The sequence below is a fragment of the Monopterus albus genome, unplaced genomic scaffold, assembly GCF_001952655.1.
Source record: "Monopterus albus unplaced genomic scaffold, M_albus_1.0 scaffold194.1, whole genome shotgun sequence".
NCBI classification, from domain to species: Eukaryota; Metazoa; Chordata; class Actinopteri; order Synbranchiformes; family Synbranchidae; genus Monopterus; species Monopterus albus.
In genome coordinates, this window is record NW_018128074.1 from 906980 (window position 1) to 926687 (window position 19708).

The following is a 19708-nucleotide window of genomic DNA, read 5'->3' on the forward strand; positions in this document are numbered from 1 at the left end:
AAACAGTAGAGGTGGGGGGGGGGGGGGGAGACTACGGACGGACCCCTTGTAAAGATCTGAGGACGTTTCCTTTTAGAAAAGATACACCTACAAGAGCCTAGGGCCGAGTATGAAGAGTCAGAGTAAAGTCCAAAGGTAACCTGAGGCCACAGAAAAAAAAAACCTTCTGAACCCTTATAAAAGTTGTTTTTCCAGTACATGCAAGTAGGTTAATGTCACTGTAAATGCCCATATTTTCCTTTTGTAACTATTCAAATTCTAATAAGTATTGCTTTGTTACACCACAGTTGTAATTGTGGACATGAAAACATATTTATATGTTAAATAAATTAAAACTACTTGAGTTAGAGCTTCTTTAGCTAAATCCTGTAGCCATATAATCACCAGAAACAAATTCTGTGTGCCCAATTACTACATACATAAAATAAAATACTGGTTTGTTTTTTTTATTTCTGTTTGATTCTTTTATAAAACCAACACATACCCTTTTGGCTGTTCTTCTTTGCCATATTGTCAGAGGTGTCTGTGAGATGCTTCCTCAGGACTGTAGACCGCTGTCCAAATACTGGCACAGAGTGTGGTAACTTTCACTTAAGAGTTTTTCTGGTTAAAGACGCCAACAAGGCTCAAAACTTGCAAGAGGGCTGGAAGAATGAGGCTCAGATCAGGCCTCCACTGTTTAGGCAAAGATTTAGTTTTTCCTCTTGCTTCTCCCCCAGGTTGATCCAACGCTGTGGGAGGAAAAGGGAGAAAACAGCTGTGTCATAAGAACCACAGTGATCGTCAGTGTAGAAACATTTACATTAGAAACAACTGTAACCATGCTGTTTGAAGCAAAAATGTACAGACACCATGCCTCAACTTTTAAAAATCTGAAAATACGCATGCAAATCAAATGGCATCCATTTCCTCTGGCCATAAAATATGAATGAAAAACAGATTTCAATGAATTATTGTCTGTCTGGCAGAGCATTCTCAAGAAAATCTGCAGTTAATATTCTACTTGGCAGAAGCGCTGAATTTAGTCTGGGGGAAAAGTTAGCAGGACTTTAGAGCCACATATGTTTGAGGGGTATTTCCTCTTTCTCAGCTCTCTGCAGCAGTGGTGGGAGACAACACAGCATATCCACCATGACCTCACAGCCTGGGCTGATTAGGACTGTAAATCCAAGAATTTGCCATACTGACAAATGCTTTTAAGGCTTTATCAAACCCTACCATGAATATTTAGGATTCTCCTACAGTAAAACGGATGGCACAGATGCTAATTTTTACTATATGGCTTTGGACACTCTCTGGCCTTGTCTAGAGCTTTTTCTAAAAAGAAAAAAATCCACAATTCATTTTTATTGCTGTACATGAATAAAGAATTTTGCCATTTCCCCACTTTGTAGCAGGACAACCAGCAGTCTCTAAAACACTCCTGGTTTGTCTTGGAAACAATGGCGTCACCCTACTGAGCAGTCAGCACTGTGCAGATGCTGGAGAGTCCTCCTGACTGCTGCCACATCCAAGTCTCCTTAAATTTAGTTACTTCTCGCCTTAAAAAAATGCTTCAATCTGACGTTTAGCATCCTGCACTCATCTGTTTATGGTTGCCATAGGTTGCCATTTCTGACCCGTGTTCTCTTGAAAAGGAAACTTAAAATCTGCACAAGCCCACACCCTTTTGATTAGGGCTCTGCATGCCACAGCCTTGGTTCCACCACACCTTCACAGACGTCAGACTCACCTAAGAACATTCAACAAGTGACACTGCAAGGGCCACTCACGCAATACACTAGGATGTATGATGTTTATCAAGAGGGTTGGTGCTTGAATCCTCAAGAGAGCCAGGTGCACTTGAGTTGAGTGATGCTAATAAGAAGTGCTAACTCAGCAATCAGATAAAACAGGCACCTGGAATGTGGAGAAACTGTTCTGTTTAAACAAGGTGGATACGACTGACACATCGAAAAGTTAGAGGAGCTCCTGTCACGTTTAGTCAACCTCACACAAGGTTTTCCCTGAGGTCCAGTTCAAGTCTAACTGAAAATATCAGCCATCTTCACTGCCAACTTGCATCTTCCCCTGACGAGATCAACAGCAAAACATCTGTTGTGTGTCTTCTTATTCCAGTTAAACGTGGTGTTTCACTAAACCCAGAGTAGAAAACCGATCTCCCTTAATTAAAAACAGGTCATGTTAAAATGCTAGCTCATCAAACAGAGAACCCCGACATCAATTGCCGCAGCTAACTAGCATCTGAGAGATGCTAATACACTTATTCAGCGTCCATGGGTTTTTGCAAGAGTCAAAACGGATTTCGGGTTTGAATGCAAGATAGCAGTAAAATGCATCCAAACACAGCCTTTCCTAAAATCTCAACGAAATAAAAACCCGAGTTTTTGCGCCAAGAGTCTCACGATTAATACTGACCATCAAAGAGCCAACTTTGTGTTAATGTTGTCTAATCCTCTTAACTCTGCCTGCTGAGGGACATAAATTAAACATCTTATGTAACATACATCTTTACAGTGTTAGCTTTTCTATCCCTAACATATTTGGCTAACTTCTAGGAGGTTTTACATGCACAATAGGGTCTCCCGTTCATTTCAGAGCAGCTCATCTCGCATATTTGGCTGAAGTCCGGAGCTTACGTGAACGTTAGCTCGCCACGGTTACATTAGCTCTGCAAGGCTCTGCGTTACAAGTCGCAGTCATTTGCCGTTAACATTAAATTATCAATACAACAGTGACAAAGACTTAATGCAGTGCGAAGGAGAAACTCCTTCTTCTCGGATGGACCTCTGAATAGAGCCTTAGCTAACGTGCTGCTAACAGACCGCTTGATTTTTATTATTCAATGCTTGGTTGCAAGGCTAGCCATCATTTAACGCCAGCCACTCAATCAAACAGCTGAAAAACCTCTAGTTATTAGAACAACGGCTAGTTCACTGTTTTAACAGCAAATCAATATTAAATACGTACTTGGTGTCGGTAAAAAAAAAAATATGAACAGTAGATTCTGGAAATAGGTTACCGCAGCTCCTTTCGCCAGTCGTCTATACTGCCAAGTAGTCTGCTGGGGCAGTATTTTCTTCTACCAGATTTCTTCAGGGTTGCCAGGTTGGACTAAAAGAACCCTCTTCTAATACGTTTCAAATAGTTTTCGAGACGATGTTGCCAAAAGTCTTAAGACCACAGAACCAATTCTTTTCTTTTCTCTGTTGCTTTTGTTGTTTATTTTTTGCACTTGGTAATATTCTCAACATTCAGTTGTTAAAACTTTCATAGTCAGTAAAAGAGCGGTCAGTGTGGACTCATCTGTGGATCGCTTTTAATTTTATTTCACACCAAATACCAGTGGCCACATCTGAAAATTCCTGGACTGTTTTGTCACTTTCAGCCACAAAAGAACTCTGTTTTACATGTTTACATACTGTTCTCCAAACGGTTACATTTAGGTACTAAACATAACACGACATTAGAGAGCTATAAGTTAGACTGCAGTTTTCTGCTAATTGGTCAGCAGAGGACATGTTTTAATTCATTGCCTTCTATTAAAGACTTGTAAAACTTGTGCCAGTGAAGAGGTTCCCTTCTTTTCATTTTAAAAGAATCTTGATTTATAGCAAACACTTACCTTATAATAGCAGATGTGAAATGCACTTTTTTTGGTCTTTGTTAGGACTAACAGCAAAGATTAGTTTTACTAACCTAGCAGTTTGACCCCTCCAAATTATCACCAGATGTTTCAGGAAAAAACCCACCAAAACCAGCAAAAATGTCTTGAAGAATACATTTCTTAGACAATGCATGGGAATAAATTTATTCTTCAAGCATTGTTGTTCAGTGTGCTGACTATTTTTCTCTTTTCATCATCGTTGTAGTTTTAGTGTGTTCACTTGTGCCCAGTTTGGCTTTGATGTGCACTTTTTTGCCTGTTTGACATTGCATTATATGCCAGCTACTGTCTACCTGTGGTTTCATTAAAGACATTTGGTGGCCCTGGCCTTAGTGAACACAGAGCAACCAAGTCAGTGTATCTCTAAAGTAGCCTCATGTGTTACCAGAAGCTGATTCAAAATGCTGTCAGTTACTGACATGTATGGCATAATTGTGTGTAATAAAATGACAGAGCTGAAATGCAACACAAAGTAAAAAAAAAAAACAAAAAACAGGACCTGCTTCTGCTGTTGCTGCTATTTAAAATGCTCTTCCATCTAACAGGCTACCGCACTTCAGTGCAGTTTTGAGGTACCTGGGATTTTATTTTAATATTTACATTTTGTACAACCTTTCAGAAAAATAGTGTGTACTTTTTACTTCACAGCATTTGTTTAACAGCTGTGGTGTCTCTTTGAAGCACTGTTATTCACTTTCCAACAAGAAATTTTAACAGTCACACACACAAGGTGTCAAGGGAGCCCCTGGGCCTGAGCCCAGTCGGCCTACTCAATAGCCCATCCACGAGTACACTCGAGCTAATGGTTTCAACACTTGTTCCATCACTGCGTCAAGTGGTTAAAAAGCGGCTAACCACCCACACCTGGCAACATCTGGTCCACGTCGTCATTTCCGAGACCGAAGAATAGGGTTCGTTTGGTTTGCTACCCTGTACCGCCCGATTCTACACACAGTTCACAACGGTCTTAGTTAACGTCCTAGGCCACAATCTTCACTGTATTAGCCTTGCTGCCATGACAGGTATTACCCCGAGGGCAGCAATATTTTTCAGGCAAATGTTAATAAGCGGTAGTTTTGTACTGTGTGGAATCTAAGCAAACAAGGGGCGTTTGAGGATACCGTTACCGTTCGATTGAGCGAAGCGCAGGAGTGTATTACACCAAAATGGCAACCCCCTATGTCACAGATGAATCTGGTAAGGCTGCTGATGCGTGTGCCAGAGCTTTCTCTAAGTAAAACAAAATCCTCTGCAGTAAACCTGGCAGCCAAGCCAATCCTTTTATTTGCAGCACTGATTCTCAACAGTCACACGTTTAACAACGCTTTTGATTCATATGATTTGTTCTGCATCCAGTTAATGCTAAGTCCTCAATGAAATGGCTAACGTCATTAGAGTTAGCTAACGTCATGTAGCTAACGCGCTTCTATAGGTAGCAATGTAAAAGTGGTGCATGATTTATACTAATATCAGGGCCATACTTACTTTGTTGCTTTTGTAACGTTATCATTATCAGTTTTTTTTTAATTGTCCATATAGTGTTTCTGTATAATGAGCTGATAGTTGTTACATTAGCTAGCTGATGCTAACGCTTGTTGAGTTAGCTAGCTAACAATGTGATGAAAGTGGTTCTGGTGTAGCAGAGCTGGAAGATACTGACCCAAACAACTATAACTATATTTTATTCACAGACCCAATTATTGTTAAGGAGATACCATTCTGTGTGTGAAAATGTCTTAATTAATAAGCTACAACAGTCTGAAAGCGGTACAAAAGGTGCTATGATCTTCTACTTGATGAAAAGCAAGAGCTTCTATAAGAAGCAGCAGCCATAGCACAGTGTAGATATACACTGTACACATTATTACAAGTAAAGGAAAAAGAACACATGCGATAACTTCAAAATATACTTAACGTACCATAAGTAAAATTATCATGATGTAGAACGACCATTATTAGAATGTAATTATTGAATTATAATTACTGATGTATTAGCATAACACGGACGTGTTGGTAACGTGTAACCACTTTATGCACTGCCGGGTAGCTTAGTAATTCATCATAACTTATTTATTTATTTGATTGTGTTTAATATTAATAATCAGTGTATCTGTATTCATGTATGTACTCTGAATCTTCATAGTAAAAACTGTCAAATCGGTGTAGTGTAGTCTACTATTTCTCTCTGAAATATGGTGGGGTAGAAGTGTAAAGTACAAGTACCTCAAAGGTGTAGGCTACTTAAGTACAGTACATGAGTAACAGGTTACTTAAGTACAGTACATGAGTAACAGGTTACTTAAGTACAGTACATGAGTAAATGTACTTGGTTACTTTCCACCTGCAATATGACAAATTCAATGAATTGTAACACTGACTTGAAGACTGTCTGTCTTTTCCTGTCTTGTCTTCTTAAAAAAGGACAATTAAGAGTTGGGGAAATGGATAAAATTCATTATCACAGTACATACAATTCATGTTAACATAAATGTGTGATACAGTACATTTTCTGGAAAAATAATTCAGTGATATATTATTATGAACATATATACACATATGTAAATTCTGTTCTTGATTATTCAAATACTTGATTCTGTCTATTTTTGAGTACTTGGAATTTATTTATCAGGATGTGTGTGCGTTGGTGTTATGCTGTCTGTTCTCTATTGCTGCTGAAACACTGAAATTTCCTCATTGAGGGATCAATAAAGTAGTTTCAGATTGACCAAATTCCCTCTTACCTGCTAAAATAATGTTCAGTAAGATTTGTTTCATGTATTAGTTTTTTATACATACTAAATGCAAATATCCAGAGGTCATCAAAAAGGCAGATTTAAAATATGTTCTACCTGGACAGATGTCACATGGTTAACCTAAAAAAGCTGCAGGTTTGTTTGTGTAAATATATCTGTTTGTTTTTTTTTAATATTGAACCTGTTCTTCAGGAAAGTATATTGCTGCCACTCAGCGACCTGATGGAACATGGAGGAAGCCAAGACGGGTGAAGGATGGTTATGTTCCGCAGGAGGAAGTCCCAGTGTACGTGCACTTGTTCTTTTGCTACAGTTGGATGCAGCACACTATAAATCATACTCTTATTGTGAAATCAGTAGAGTTGCAACCAATAATCTATTTAATAGACAAGTCGATCAACAGAAAATTTAATAAACTGTTTAGATAATCGAATAAGTTTGTAGTGATTTTTTTTAAAGCAAAAATGCTAACTTTTGCTGATTCCAGCTTCTTGAATGTAAGAATCTGATTTCTTTGTCCATCATGTATAATGGTAAAATGAACAGAAATCACTAGAGGCTTGTATCACTGATTAGACAAAGTGGAGTGTACATCATTTTGTCCTCTTATTTCAGTTTCATCTTGTCTCTGTTTCTTGCTGTTTCAGCTATGAAAACAAGTATGTGAAGTTTTTCAAGAGCAAATCAGACCTGCCCCCTGGCCTGAACCCATCTGAGGCAGCTCCACCAAAGCAGCAGCAGCAGAAGATCCCTGGTGTAGAAAACGAGACAGCCGGTCTCTCAAAGTCGGCCAAACGCAACATGAAGCGTAAAGAAAAACGAAAACAACAGCAGCAGCAGGGCCAGAATGGAGATGTGGATGTGGAATCAGTGAACGACGCTGTTGAGAATGTGTCCATTTCAGAGGGCAGTGAGTCTTCAAACAAGATGGCGGCATCAGTTTCTGTCTCATCTCCAGATGATTCCTCAGCAGCAGCAGCAGCAGCTGAAAAGGCCAAGAAGATCAAAAACCTGAAAAAGAAGCTGCGACAAGTCGAGGACCTGCAGCAGAAAGTGGACTCAGGGGAAATAAAACAGCCAACAAAGGATCAGCTGGAAAAGCTGGGTCGAGCAAAGGCCTTAGAAGATGAGCTACAGCAGCTGGAGAATGATTCATGAAGCAATAAGGGACAGCAGAAGAGTCAGACAGACTGAACAAACAAACTACACACTGAAATGCAGGAAAAGGCATTTTTGCAGCTTTGTGATCATAGCATCTATTAAACATATTCTACCTGTTTGATATTCATTATGAACTTTAGAAGTGAACACAGGACATTTCAAGCAGAGAAGAAAAGGACGTCTGTAGCAGGCAGCACAACTTCAGAACTGACAAGCCTGTTTTCTTCAAATCTAGATAACAGTATGACACACATACCTGTACTAGCCAGGCCATTCATTTATAAATACCTTTTAAAGACATTGAATTGTACTGTGCACGTCTGTCCTTTGCATTTTGTACCTTTTCATAGTATCAGAGGTCACCTCTATGTACACGAAATGGAGAAAATGTTGGTGTTGAATATACGGATAGTTGACAAATGAAAGGAAACACTAGCATAAAGTGACCAACACAGGCTTTTTAGTGAAGAGTCTCCAGAACACCTTCAGTGCTCCTCAGATGGAGCATATTCCCTCATCGTGTTCGACACATTAAACCACCCAGTCACATAGAGCTGCATCCATTAGTCAGTTCACTGATAGAAAATTAACCGGAAACTACTCTGGTTCCACCTTCTTTAATGCGAGGAACAGATGCTCTTTTTTTTTTTGGACATACTGGACATGAAAATAAAATACACAGACTTTACATAGATTAAAGCTACATGCTGTGTAAATGTTTCTCATGTTGCTTTTTAGTAGAGTAAACAAGTGAATAGCATGAATAACCAGGAAATTATTTTAGAAGGCAGGACACAAGTTCTTATTTTAAAAGAAATCTATATTTTGGTGTCACTGGGTATTTTGGAAACAAGTTATGCACTGTAAGCATAAGACTGGGGATATTGTATATTTTTCTTATTGTCAACAATTCCCATAAAAGACCAAAACTAATTGTGAATTGATCCTACCAACGAGTATTGTCTGTGTAGCCAAAGCCTGTTCTTTCTTATTCCTTCCTCTGTGCCCTGGAGCTTCATTGTTGTCCAGAAACTATTAAAAAGAAACATCAATGAGCCACACTGTTGACTGGTTCCTTCATTGTGATACAACTGTTGTTTCTCTGAGTTGATCCACATACACTGTTCTACTTCTGGAAAATTTGTAAATGCACTAGAGGTTCTTGTAGGAGTCATGTTTGCTAAAAGCTACAGCGCCTAGCTGCCTTAAAAAACTATACATTTGTGATCTGTTATCAAAGATTTCCATATTCAGTAAGTACAGATACATAAGAATATAGTTTAACACCAGACATATTCTTTGGTAACTTAAAATTTATTTTTCTCAGTGTTCTCAAATGAGGTAATCTTTGCAGGACAGTGTTTAATATAAAGGGATTTTTTTTTACCCCGAGTTGAACCTGTCAGGCACAACTTTACATTAGGGGGCACTGCTGCATTTTTTTTAAATTGGAGCTTTAATCAGTTTTTTAGCTTCATGAAAGACAGAAATGCTTTTATTTTTTTAATGCTGTGTACAGTGTCATTACAATACGCTGTTAGTTTTGCATGAAATCAACATAATTTACAGAAAATGTTACAATGCATATGCAGACAGACATCAATCAAATAAAGGCAAAATGATTTTCCATGTATTTCATTTTCTGTTTTCCGATATATTTCAGGAGCTGACTCAAGACGCAACATATGCAATGTAGTTAAATTTTTAAAATTTCAAATCACTTCAAAAATGAGCATACTGAGAGTCAGGCAGATTTTTTTCATGTAAATTTAGAAAGTATAACATTTAATGTTCTGAGTAGATTTAATATTGTTGCTTTGAAGATATTACATACTAAAAACGGGCTTATATAGAGTGTAACATAGAACTAAGACACAGTGTAAGGTTTTGTTGTGCAGCAGTGAGATGAGTCAATAACAAAGCTGGCAAAGAGGGAAGGGTTTGTGCTACACCTGAGAGGCAGAACCCAGGGTAGTAAAGCCTTCTATAACATAAAGCATAACATAAAACATGCTCTCTACTGGTGAGAAATCAGGAACTGTCCACTGTACTGACATTAAATTTTGTGACTAATTGTTTAAAGCATGTGTGTCTCTTTCCCATCTGGACTCAGTGTTTATGAGTGGTATTCCACAATGTTCCAGAAAAGAAGGCGTACTCTGTCTCCACTCACAAGACAACGTGTAGCGATGGTTTCATGGGGCATCACTGTTTGTCCTTCAATAGGCTCTTGCAATGTTAACAATTTAATTAACCACTGACTTGTGGAGGAAGTGCGGTCAGTTGTTTTCTTCATAGAGCTGCAACCAAAAAGCAAAGAATGTTTCAGATTCATGTGGAACATGCTTCGCAAACACAAATGATAAATGAGCACTAGCATTTCTGGAAAATGACTCAGTTACAAAGTTTTGTCGTTCCATTACAGTAAATATCAGTGACATAAATGGTAACAAGTCCTCACTTTGAATAGAAGGTGGAAAGGAAATCTTTTTTAAGCATTGTTAATGCTTATTTTTTTGAAGGCAGGCCCTGAACAGACACTTGATAGCATCAAAACAGAATCCCTAAACCAGGAAACCAGCTTCTGCACTGGTACAGGGACCCAAGAAGGACTACACACAGGAGGTGGATGTAGACAAAAGAACTGCAGTTTGCAGTAGTGCTTTGAAAGATTAAAATGATTTCCATCAATTAAAATATCAATTTGGTGTGGCATGTAAGCCAGCACCACCAAGCAGAGAGTCAGCATCCACACACTAATTGGAAAACAGATTGTGGATACTGCTGATTCAGCGTCCACACAATTAATATAGGCTGATTTTTATTTAGAATAAACCTACAACTTTGCCCCCAAAATCTATCTTCATAATGTGTTAAAGCCTCTACACACCATAGTCCCACTGCTGAGATCTTCTCAGGACTGTTTTATCCAACCAAACAGGCCTATTCAGTTTTACTATCATGACAAAAATCATCAAGGCAAACACCACTGGCCAAGATGGAAACAGCTAATGTTGCAACTGCAAATCCATTTTAATGTAAAAGAATGACTGAATCAAATAACTGATAGAGTCTGACAGAGCGGTGAACAGCAGCCTGTTTGTGGTCAGACAATGTGGACAGTGTCTCCTCCCAGCAGCCCACAGCTTTAGCGGTAAAACAATTATCGGTGACGTGAGAGGAAGTGCGTGGACCAATCATCAACAAGGACCGCGCGCAGTGGGCGTGGCTACAAGTGTTTTAAATTTTGTGCGCGACAGGATAGTTTGTTGCGTCCACAGAAAATAGCTTCCTTAGTCGCTATATTCTCCAGTGTTGATTAGAATACATTGCCAAACACATCCGCGTTGTGCGTGTAGGAAAACGGAGCTTGAAGTGTTTGGTACATCCCAGAACGTTTCTTTAAGAAAAACTATGTTTTATTGGACATTTGACTCATAATATGTTTCCTCCTCCTGTTACAGGTATGTTATGTCAGACGCACAATCGCCTGTGTTTGTGGAAGCACAATCACAATGACCGAATGTCATGGTTTATAGGCTTTATACATTAGTATCTGGTTAAGTAATGTCAGAAAAATGATAAGACACCTGAGGACCAGGTCTGGATTCACCAGGACTCTAATCCAAAAAGGTGAGTGAGGGTCTGGAAGTTGGCTAATGTTGCCAGGCTTTGTTGTGGGCTAACGTCAGGTGTGTTGGTAACTTCATAAAGTAACAGACTGGTTGGAAAATGTGTTTGACTTTACTGCGCCATGAGCAGCTCATGCCAAAGTAGATCTGTGTAGTAAATGGTGTCCTGTCTTTATATTTATCTGAAAGTTCAAGTGTTTCAGCAAGTAGATGGTCAGAGGGACACACAGGCTGCTGTTGGTTCACAGGCCTAATGTTGGATTTCACAAGGAGAAAATGTTTTTGGTTCTGAACACTGTGGGCCATAAGTGAACTGGCTGAGTAGAAAGCAGGAGTTTATTTTGTCAGTTCAATGACAAAATTAAAGTTCTTTCATGCTCAATTTTAATAATTTGCGGGATGGAGCCAATCCCAGCCAGCATCAGGTGAAAGGCGGGGTACTAAAGTTTAAAATGTATAATTTTAAAGTGCTTTGTCGTTCACCGTCCCCCATGTTGTGGTATATTGATAGGGCAACAAGAAAGAAGAAGTAGAAGTATTTTTAATTATGAGGTATAATTCTCTGAATCCTGACACTACAGAGTAAAACATTTCAAAATAAATGTCTTTCATTTTTTAACACTTAAGGAGGAAGTGTATCTCTGTCTGTTAGAATGAAATTGTTTCCTGCTCCATTTACTTTTTAACTGCTACTTTTAAATCATTAAAACATATTTGTGCCTTGGCTTTTAATGCATAGTAGGGCCTGATTTAATGTATTGAATGTTTGTCATCTGTGTGTCTGTGCTGCTTTATTTTTGCACTGAACCTTTTTATTTTAGCTATATATTGTGATTTTATTCTGCCCATGTAAAGTACTTTGGTTGAGTGCTATATAAATTTTGATTTGACATGTGGCCTGTAGATTTGGAATCATTTGTATAAAACTAATTGTATTTCTTTCTCTTTTCAGGTAGATCTACGAACTGTAAGTCAATCATTTTTACTTTATTGTGGGTTTCCTTGTCAGAGGCGCTAGTTTATTCATTAAAGGGGTCTTGTTGTGGTCACTTTGCCACAAGTCCTGAATTTACTGTGACATCTAGAGTGTTTAGTTCAGGTGTTTTTGCTGGCCCTCCATGCCCAACTCTTTTCCAACATGGCTGGTAAATTTGTGTAATAGGCATAGATCTATGCTGCCAGGCACATAACACTTAGGAGAAAGTCTTAGGAGTTTTATCTGTTGTGCGGTTGATCGCTATCTCTGGCTCCCGTGCTCTCCGTCCAGCCATTTGAAGAATTTTGACAACATTGATCTAAGACAGGTACGTGGTTTTTCTTTACTTCTCTAACCTGGTTGGCTGCCGCGCCACAACGATTTATTTACGTTTTTGTGAAGATATTTCGCCGCTGCCCGTCAATCCATCCGTTAGTCCCAGATGGCCACTGGTCCATTGGTTTGTGGCGTTAAGCATCGGGTCATCATTTCAACATTGATCTACAAAAGCAAATTCTTTTTCTGTTTGTCTGCACATCTACATTTGTCTGTCTCAATTTCTGTGCATGCACACTTGTCCCTTCATCTCGTTTGCATGTTCTTATCTGTTCATAAAGGTAAATGAGCCATGAGCGTCTGATTTAAAAAGGTAGGGCACTAAACTTTGCTTAGTCCTTCAGTGCCTCCTACAGGTGTGTAACATGAGACACAACAAGCAGTGCTGGTCATGATGTGGCTGCATAGCAGGACGCTCATAAGGTGAGGACCAACAAGACGTGGCTTTTTGTCTCTGTCCAACATGGTCATCATGGCAACTTGCATTATATCTGTCTTTGCTTCTCGTATCATCCAGGTGGAGGAGTTTTGGTCACTAACCATGTGATGACCTCATGATGTGGGACCGGTTTGCTGCTGTAGAACCTCCAGATACACTCAAAGGGAAGTATTGAAGGGACTTGGCTCTCAGTTAGTTGGTCTTGTGTCCTACAGGGGTGGAGTTTAGTCATTAACCATCTGACTTCCTCATGCCTCTCACCTGTTTACCAGGGTCACATACAGTCATTGTATCAGTCAGGCATTTTAATCATCTTGCACTGCTTTGGTTACTGAGGTAAACTCTGGAAACGATTAAAACAATAAAAAGGAGCATGACGTCATCTTTGATCACATGTTAAACAGGCAAAAGAACAGCAAAAAGACAATAATTTGGAGATAAAGTCTTCAGTTTTTGTTGAATGCCTCCATATAATCAAAGTCTTGTGTGACTAAAAATGATAGTGGTCACAGTATAGTAGGCTACTTTGTTCATTTTACTTTTGAGGTTTTGTTTTTTTCCAGCGCACCTCAGGTACCATCTGTCAGATGCTGTTTTTGGGAATTTTCCAATATAACACGAGCAGCCGGACAAAGATGAGTTTTAGGTATGCAAGATTAGAAAAAAAGATTGTGTGCACTATAGATGCATAAAGCTAGATACTGGAGTTAAACACAGTGCCGATTCTGTGCAATTAAAGTTGCTCACCTGGTGCATTTATCCAGGTCCTTTGTGCCAGAAGCCTGGAAAAGCTTTTTTTTTTTTCCTATGTGTATATATAGTGCATATACATGTGCATCATAGCCAGAATATAGGTTCATTTTGCCATAACAGATTACACTGTGATTTATGTCACAGTAGACACAAAGAAAGGAGCTTCACCAATATATGTATTGTGAATTTAACTGATATCTGACACATGCAACAACTACCAACCAGAAAAAGTATAGGCAAAACTGATGTTGGAGCAATACAGTTAAATGTTTAAAAGAAGAGATGTCACGTTCAGTAGTTTTTCAAAAAGGTAACAGCTGATGAATTAGTTACTTGTAAACTCACGTAATGAACCACAAACTGGAGAGCAATATGTTTATTTGTCAAACTATTGCTGTTACATGCAGAAATATGTCCCACTGACTCGCTAATGCTAGTGTGACTTTTTTTCAGTGAGTACATAGCCATCAACTAGTTGCTTCAGCTCTACAGTTAATTACTAGATGAGCTCCACCCAGCTTCCACCTAATCAGGTTGCTTTTCGTCTTGTGAAAAACAAAGTGTTAACATCTGTATTTACAAGTTTCAAAATGTTTCATTTTTTGTGAAATTGTCATAAATCAATAAATTCAATGATATGTTTATTACTGAGGTCCTAGTTAAAGGTGGTGTACTGGACAAGGTTACATTCAGAGGTGCAACACAACACAACAACAAACAGATTGATCACCTTTATGTGAAGATATTCCATAAAATGAAGAAACTGTGGTGAGTTCCAAAGAGCCTGCACTTTTGCCTAGAGGAGATTTTCTGAATCTTTTTAACAATGGGAATAAATATTGAGTTTACATACAAACATTCTTACAGTGTGTGGATGCTCTTGTGTGGATCAGCATCCACACAAATAACGACCTTGATAAATGAATCCAGCTCTGTCCTACCTGAGATGTACTTCTTTCTGTGAATGTAGTGACTCCCCCAGTATTGCACCAGTCTCATCCAGCACAGCAGCTCCAGTGTCATCACAGCTTGTCTCAATGCCTAAAAGCAGTCTGGAGCACAAGGCTTTGCTAAATGAAAGGGAGCAGCCAAATGTGGGTCTAAACTTTAGCAGCTGCTGCAAAATCTGTACATTTGAAGGGAACATGGCCATCAGCCTTATGTCAGACACCATAAGTTACAATCAATTCAGCTCCCAATGACCATTAAACTAATAGAATAACAAACACACATCCCAGCAGCACCACATTAAGTTTCAGAGGAATAAACTGGTAACAGAAAATAAGAAGAACAGCCCTTTAGTTCACCAACGCCATCGTGGTGCGTCACCCATAAATAATTCCGTGCACCGCAAGTTCTTGACATAAGATTAAGTACAGATAGTTCGCTAAAGGAGACTCAAAAAAAGGACTGGAAAACAACTTAACATTATACCCGTCAACCCTGTACGTATAATCCCGAATCATCATTTGACGAATCTTCTCTAAAAATTAAATAGGTCCAAACATTTGAAGCTTTGTTTTAGGGGACATTTTAGTGTGCTGCACATAAAAGCAAGCTAACTAAGTGTCCCTGAACGGCCGTGGGTGAACGGAAGGTACTTTCTTCAAAGCTCTGCTTTAGAAAAGAAAAAAAAAAGGGTAAAGTTGTGTTTTGTGTCATTTCGATATTAAAATACAGCCGCTATGTTTCTGTATCTTTGCGGCGCCGTTTTAGAATTTAAAATTGGACTTTTTAGCGGGCTGTGCTTCCTTCATGGGCACCAGAAATGGTCTGACAAAAACGTACAACTCGGGAACAAAGTAGTGTATTGTTTGCCAAGCTGGTGGAGTTGACGGGACATTTAACAACCAACGTTTTGTAAAGGCAGTATATTTGGTATAACATGCATAACGTTACTGACACACCTTTCACGCCATCAACAACCAGCACAGTTTAAAGCTTTCTTGTGGTATTTCCGACCAAAAACACTATGGGTGAAAGTTACTCTGTACCATATCAACCAAAGCATCATGTTCACTTGTACATGGTTTTATTTGGGATTCTTTTCAGTCGCAGCTGACCGAGCTAGCAAAAAGTTGCTAATGCTATCAACACACAAAACGTCACCCACTGTCAAAGTGTATAGACAAGGGTTGAAACAAACTGCAAAGTAAAAAGTCCAGCGACATTTTGCAAAGTTTTGAGTAACTTTAATAAGAAGACACGTTTTTCGGCAAGACCTTCGTCGGGGTTGGAAAGAGGCACACAATCAAGAGTCCTGTAAAAATTAAAAAACAAGCAATCACATACAAATTCATACATGTCGGCCACTAAAAACATGCACATAAGTGAGTTAGATACGTGGTCATAGGCCAATAATATTTAAGGGTCAAATTGATAAAGGAGCATCAGGTGTGTCTATTAATTGACACAGGTGACACCACATCTGATTAATGTATAAAACTCAGGGTAGAGTCAGCTGTCCTGGCAGGCACCCAGCAGTCCAACCACAAAATATCATGGAACTTCTGTCCACCATTCCTGAATAGGGGTTGGCTGACATTGTGCGAGAGTACACCAGTCTGTCACAGGGCTGACATGTAGACAGACAACCACACTCCTGCCAGTCAACCTAAGCTGCATGTCTTTGGACTGTGGGAGGAAGCTGGAGTACCTGGAGAGAACCCAGAACCTTTTTGCTGTGAGGCAACAGCACTAACCACTGCTCCACTGTGCCACCCACACCATGGACTTGTCAGAGTATATCATTGTTCTGTAGTAGGTTTCTCTGTCCTTGCATTAACAGTTTGAATCTGAATTGTAAACTGAAACAGTCGTGTGATTCTTTGAGAAACCAGAGGCCTCGTTTGTCATTGATCATGTGACAGTTGGGGAAAAGACAAGTTTCAAAGCGAGGCTTCATTTTTAAATCCCCCCCACTCGATACAAGCTTTGAAGCTTCGGTGTCATAGGTAACTTCACTTTTTGTTGTGTGGCTTTAACAGACCCTGACCAAGGCTTCATGCTGAAACACACTGGTCTTCTTAAGTTGCTCAAAACACTGCAAGCGATGCTGGGATTTTCCCTTTCCAGTGCTATCACCATTAACTAACATTAGATAGCTTGTATCTGACTTACATTTTAATACATGTTTTAGATGTTTTTGTCTGATTTTCAATCAGTAGCAGTCATCACACATGGCAGTGATAACATTGCATATTACACTTTATTCACTGTAAACAACCACCAATGACGTTATCCAGCATTTGCTTTTTAAATTGGCTTTTAACAAGCATGTTATGTTGATTTTCTGAAGGAGACATGGAAAACCCAGCTTGTATTTTGGAGGAACTGAAGCAGTTTGTTGTGCATGATGCCCTACCAACAGTGTATTACATCCCAGATTTTATATCAGAGGATGAGGAGTCTTACCTTCTGCAGGAGGTCTATAAGTCTCCCAAAACTAAATGGACTCAGCTGTCAGGCCGACGGCTTCAGAACTGGGGAGGGTTACCACATCCCAAAGGCATGCTGGCAGAAAAAATTCCTGACTGGCTCCAGGCATACTGTGAGAAAATTTCTTCTCTAGGTGCATTCAGTGGGAAGATGGCCAATCATGTGCTGGTGAATGAGTATAAACAAGGAGAAGGGATTATGCCTCATGAAGACGGCCCTCTATACCACCCTACTGTCACCACCATCAGCCTGGGCTCTCACACCCTTCTTGACTTTTACACACCCATCAGCAGCCTGGAGGACGCTGTCCCACAGACGGAGGAGAACCGCTACCTGTTCTCCCTGCTGGTGAGGCCGCGCAGTCTTCTGATCCTGCAGGATGACATGTACCAGCGCCTTCTTCATGGCATCCAGGCATGTGCCCAGGACACGCTGACGGACAAGGTGGTGAACCTGTCTGCTGCCGGGGCTGTGTCAGGAGAGAAACTGACACGCGACACCAGAGTGTCACTGACTATACGACATGTGCCCAAAGTCCTGAAAACAAAGCTTATACTGGGAAGAAAATGAAAAAGATTGCATGTTGACCTGATATTTTGTTGTGGTACTGTTTATTGTTTTTTCCTTTTACACCATGAAGCATAATATCAGTGGGTGTCTCCTCCTCTGTACCTCTTCTTGTTGTATTTGTAACCCACCAAATGTTTAGTATTTTCAGCTGATAAATGATTGAAAATCGTCAGAACTGGAATTAGGTTTTGTTGGCTGATTATAAAGAGCACTACATACATAAAATTGACGTGATGCTATGATTGGTTGTGCCTGGTGTATGCGTTGTTTACATTATGGCTTTACTTCCCAAAAGAGCACAAGTGATCTATCAGAATGGCCAAGAAGATTATTAGTTGTTAGCTTTGCACAAATATATCAGTATGGGCATATGTTATAAAAAGGCCTAATGTGTATAATTCAAGAAAAGTGCTGTAGCTAGTTTTTACACTGTAAAAGGTATTGGTCAGCTCATAGCATCATCACATCCCTTAATGACAATGTAAAGGGGTACTCCACCTATTTAATACATGAAATTCAGTTTAGTAGCACCAAGGAGTACCACTTAAGCAATGAAAACAGTTGAGAAATAAAGTTGTATTATGGGAAATGTAAGGCCTGGTGTTTTTGGAACTTGGCCAGTACTAAGAACTAAAATTGGATATTTGAGTCTCTGCTCTGTTAGTGTTGACCACTCTTCAGATTTGTTGCTTATGAAACTGATTAAACTTTACCCTTTAAAGTTGTTTGTTAAATTAAATATTGGGAAATATATCACTATCAGAGGTTTTTAAACATGTCAATACCATTATCTTTGGTATTAATTGGGCTCTACTGTAAATGTCATTTGCACATTAAATGTGTCTGACACATGGTGTTTTTTTTTTCTTGTCTGGTTTGTGTCCATGTAATGCAAATGTTTTGCTTGATGCATTTAAATTTTTTTGGTACAAGTTAAGAGAAAAAAATATGTTCACTTTCAATCAAAGAACCTTGTACTAAACCTTGATCAAATAGCAGTCACACGTGAAGTAGGTCAGTTATTAAACAGAGCTGTTCCTTTTGGAATTACACCTGATTTGTTCATGTTGTCAGTGATGAGACCACAAAGTCCGATTGGGCTTGGGCTGTGTCTCTACCGAAAGGCTCTGTCATCATGTGCTCTGCCCTGCAAATGCACTAACTTTGTTTTGCTTTGGTGTAAAATCATATGTTGCAGGCTGACACCAAAACAATGGAGCCACAGAGGAAACGCTGGAAAGGGTCGGAGTGCGACACTGACTCCTGGGTTGCATATCCTGTACTATCTGATGAGCAGTCGCAAGATGTCGAGCTGATAGAGGCGTTTGCTGCACCAGTTCTCAACAAAAAAGAGACCTCTCGACTTGTCAGGGAGCTGAACATCCTTTACCCACTGAACGGCCTGCAGCACATCAAGAGGGTGCGGGCTTGCAAGGAGAAGGGGAGCCCCCACCCTCTGGAAGTCCTGGTGTGCCTTATTGGCGATGCACCAGACATGAAGGTGACCAGCATCGACTCTCTGCTGCCCCCAGATGGAGTCAGGCATGATGGATTAGGTGAGCCTTTTGTGGTTAAGGTCCCTGCACGACCTCCCTTGACTCGAACTCAGTTTGAGCTGGCGAGCAAACACTGGCCCACCTCCTTTCATGAGGACAAACAGGTGACAGTTGCCCTGAGAGGAGAGCTCTTCAGCCCACCCCAGAAAGCTACAATGCACATGCACATGATGACTGCTTTAACTGCTGCCAAAGCTGGAAAGAAGATGGGGATGGAGGCAGTTGGGGCTGTAGTGGTCAACCCAGCAACAGAGAGAATCATCGCAGTGGGCCATGACTGCCGAGGTGACAATCCCCTTCATCACGCAGTCATGGTCTGCATTGACCTTGTGGCTCGGAGCCAGGGTGGTGGATGTTATTCCTTCGACAGATACCCTGCTTGCCGATGGATTTCACCAGGCTCAGATACCTTTCCAAATGTGCCTGA

At 39.9% G+C, this 19708-nt stretch overlaps 4 protein-coding genes across 9 annotated transcripts in view; 3 read left to right on the forward strand and 1 right to left on the reverse strand.

Annotated features, from left to right (window-relative positions):
- spats2 (spermatogenesis associated serine rich 2) overlaps nucleotides 1-3122 on the reverse strand; it is a 22612-nt gene extending 19490 nt beyond the window's left edge. The window contains exons 1-2 of one of the 4 annotated variants that reach the window (XM_020617782.1): nucleotides 3023-3122; nucleotides 485-731 (exon numbers count right to left, since the gene is read on the reverse strand). In XM_020617782.1, the coding sequence (XP_020473438.1) occupies nucleotides 485-509 (25 nt within the window). In that variant the 5' untranslated portion in view covers nucleotides 510-731; nucleotides 3023-3122. Of the gene's footprint in view, nucleotides 1-484; nucleotides 732-2418; nucleotides 2466-2639; nucleotides 2659-2970 lie in introns of those variants that run through there. The other 3 variants (XM_020617781.1, XM_020617784.1, XM_020617783.1) reach the window with 3 other exon arrangements.
- Nucleotides 3123-4533: 1411 nt separating this feature from the next.
- Nucleotides 4534-8636, forward strand: pym1 (PYM homolog 1, exon junction complex associated factor). The gene is made up of 3 exons (XM_020617735.1): nucleotides 4534-4864; nucleotides 6613-6706; nucleotides 7068-8636. Exons 1-3 carry the CDS (start codon nucleotides 4834-4836, stop codon nucleotides 7576-7578), a joined length of 636 nt encoding a protein of 211 aa, XP_020473391.1. The 5' UTR covers nucleotides 4534-4833; the 3' UTR covers nucleotides 7579-8636.
- A 6502-nt stretch (nucleotides 8637-15138) lies between these two features.
- On the forward strand, nucleotides 15139-18511 carry LOC109970343 (alpha-ketoglutarate-dependent dioxygenase alkB homolog 6-like). 3 transcript variants are annotated; one of them, XM_020617845.1, is made up of 2 exons: nucleotides 15139-15162; nucleotides 17016-18511. In XM_020617845.1, exon 2 carries the CDS (start codon nucleotides 17021-17023, stop codon nucleotides 17723-17725), a length of 705 nt encoding a protein of 234 aa, XP_020473501.1. In that variant the 5' UTR covers nucleotides 15139-15162; nucleotides 17016-17020; the 3' UTR covers nucleotides 17726-18511. The 3 variants fall into 3 exon arrangements, with proteins under 3 accessions (XP_020473501.1, XP_020473500.1, XP_020473499.1); XM_020617844.1 differs by lacking the exon at nucleotides 15139-15162 and adding an exon at nucleotides 15293-15314; XM_020617843.1 differs by lacking the exon at nucleotides 15139-15162 and adding an exon at nucleotides 15364-15583.
- The window catches only part of LOC109970310 (probable inactive tRNA-specific adenosine deaminase-like protein 3), a 17840-nt gene continuing 13366 nt past the window's right edge, over nucleotides 15235-19708 (forward strand). The window contains exons 1-2 of the mRNA XM_020617791.1: nucleotides 15235-15314; nucleotides 18924-19700. Of these exons, the coding sequence (XP_020473447.1) occupies nucleotides 18939-19700 (762 nt within the window). The 5' untranslated portion in view covers nucleotides 15235-15314; nucleotides 18924-18938. The remainder of the gene's footprint in view (nucleotides 15315-18923; nucleotides 19701-19708) is intronic.

What these genes read in the sequence shown, in the direction of transcription:
- pym1 (XM_020617735.1), top strand. Translation starts at nt 4,834, where the DNA reads ATGGCAACCCCCTATGTCACAGATGAATCTG. An exon ending in CTATGTCACAGATGAATCTG is followed by an intron (nt 4,865 to 6,612) that starts GTAAGGCTGCTG and finishes CCTGTTCTTCAG; the next exon opens with GAAAGTATATTGCTGCCACT. An exon ending in CCGCAGGAGGAAGTCCCAGT is followed by an intron (nt 6,707 to 7,067) that starts GTACGTGCACTT and finishes TTGCTGTTTCAG; the next exon opens with CTATGAAAACAAGTATGTGA.
- LOC109970343 (XM_020617845.1), top strand. Translation starts at nt 17,021, where the DNA reads ATGGAAAACCCAGCTTGTATTTTGGAGGAACTGAAGCAGTTTGTTGTG.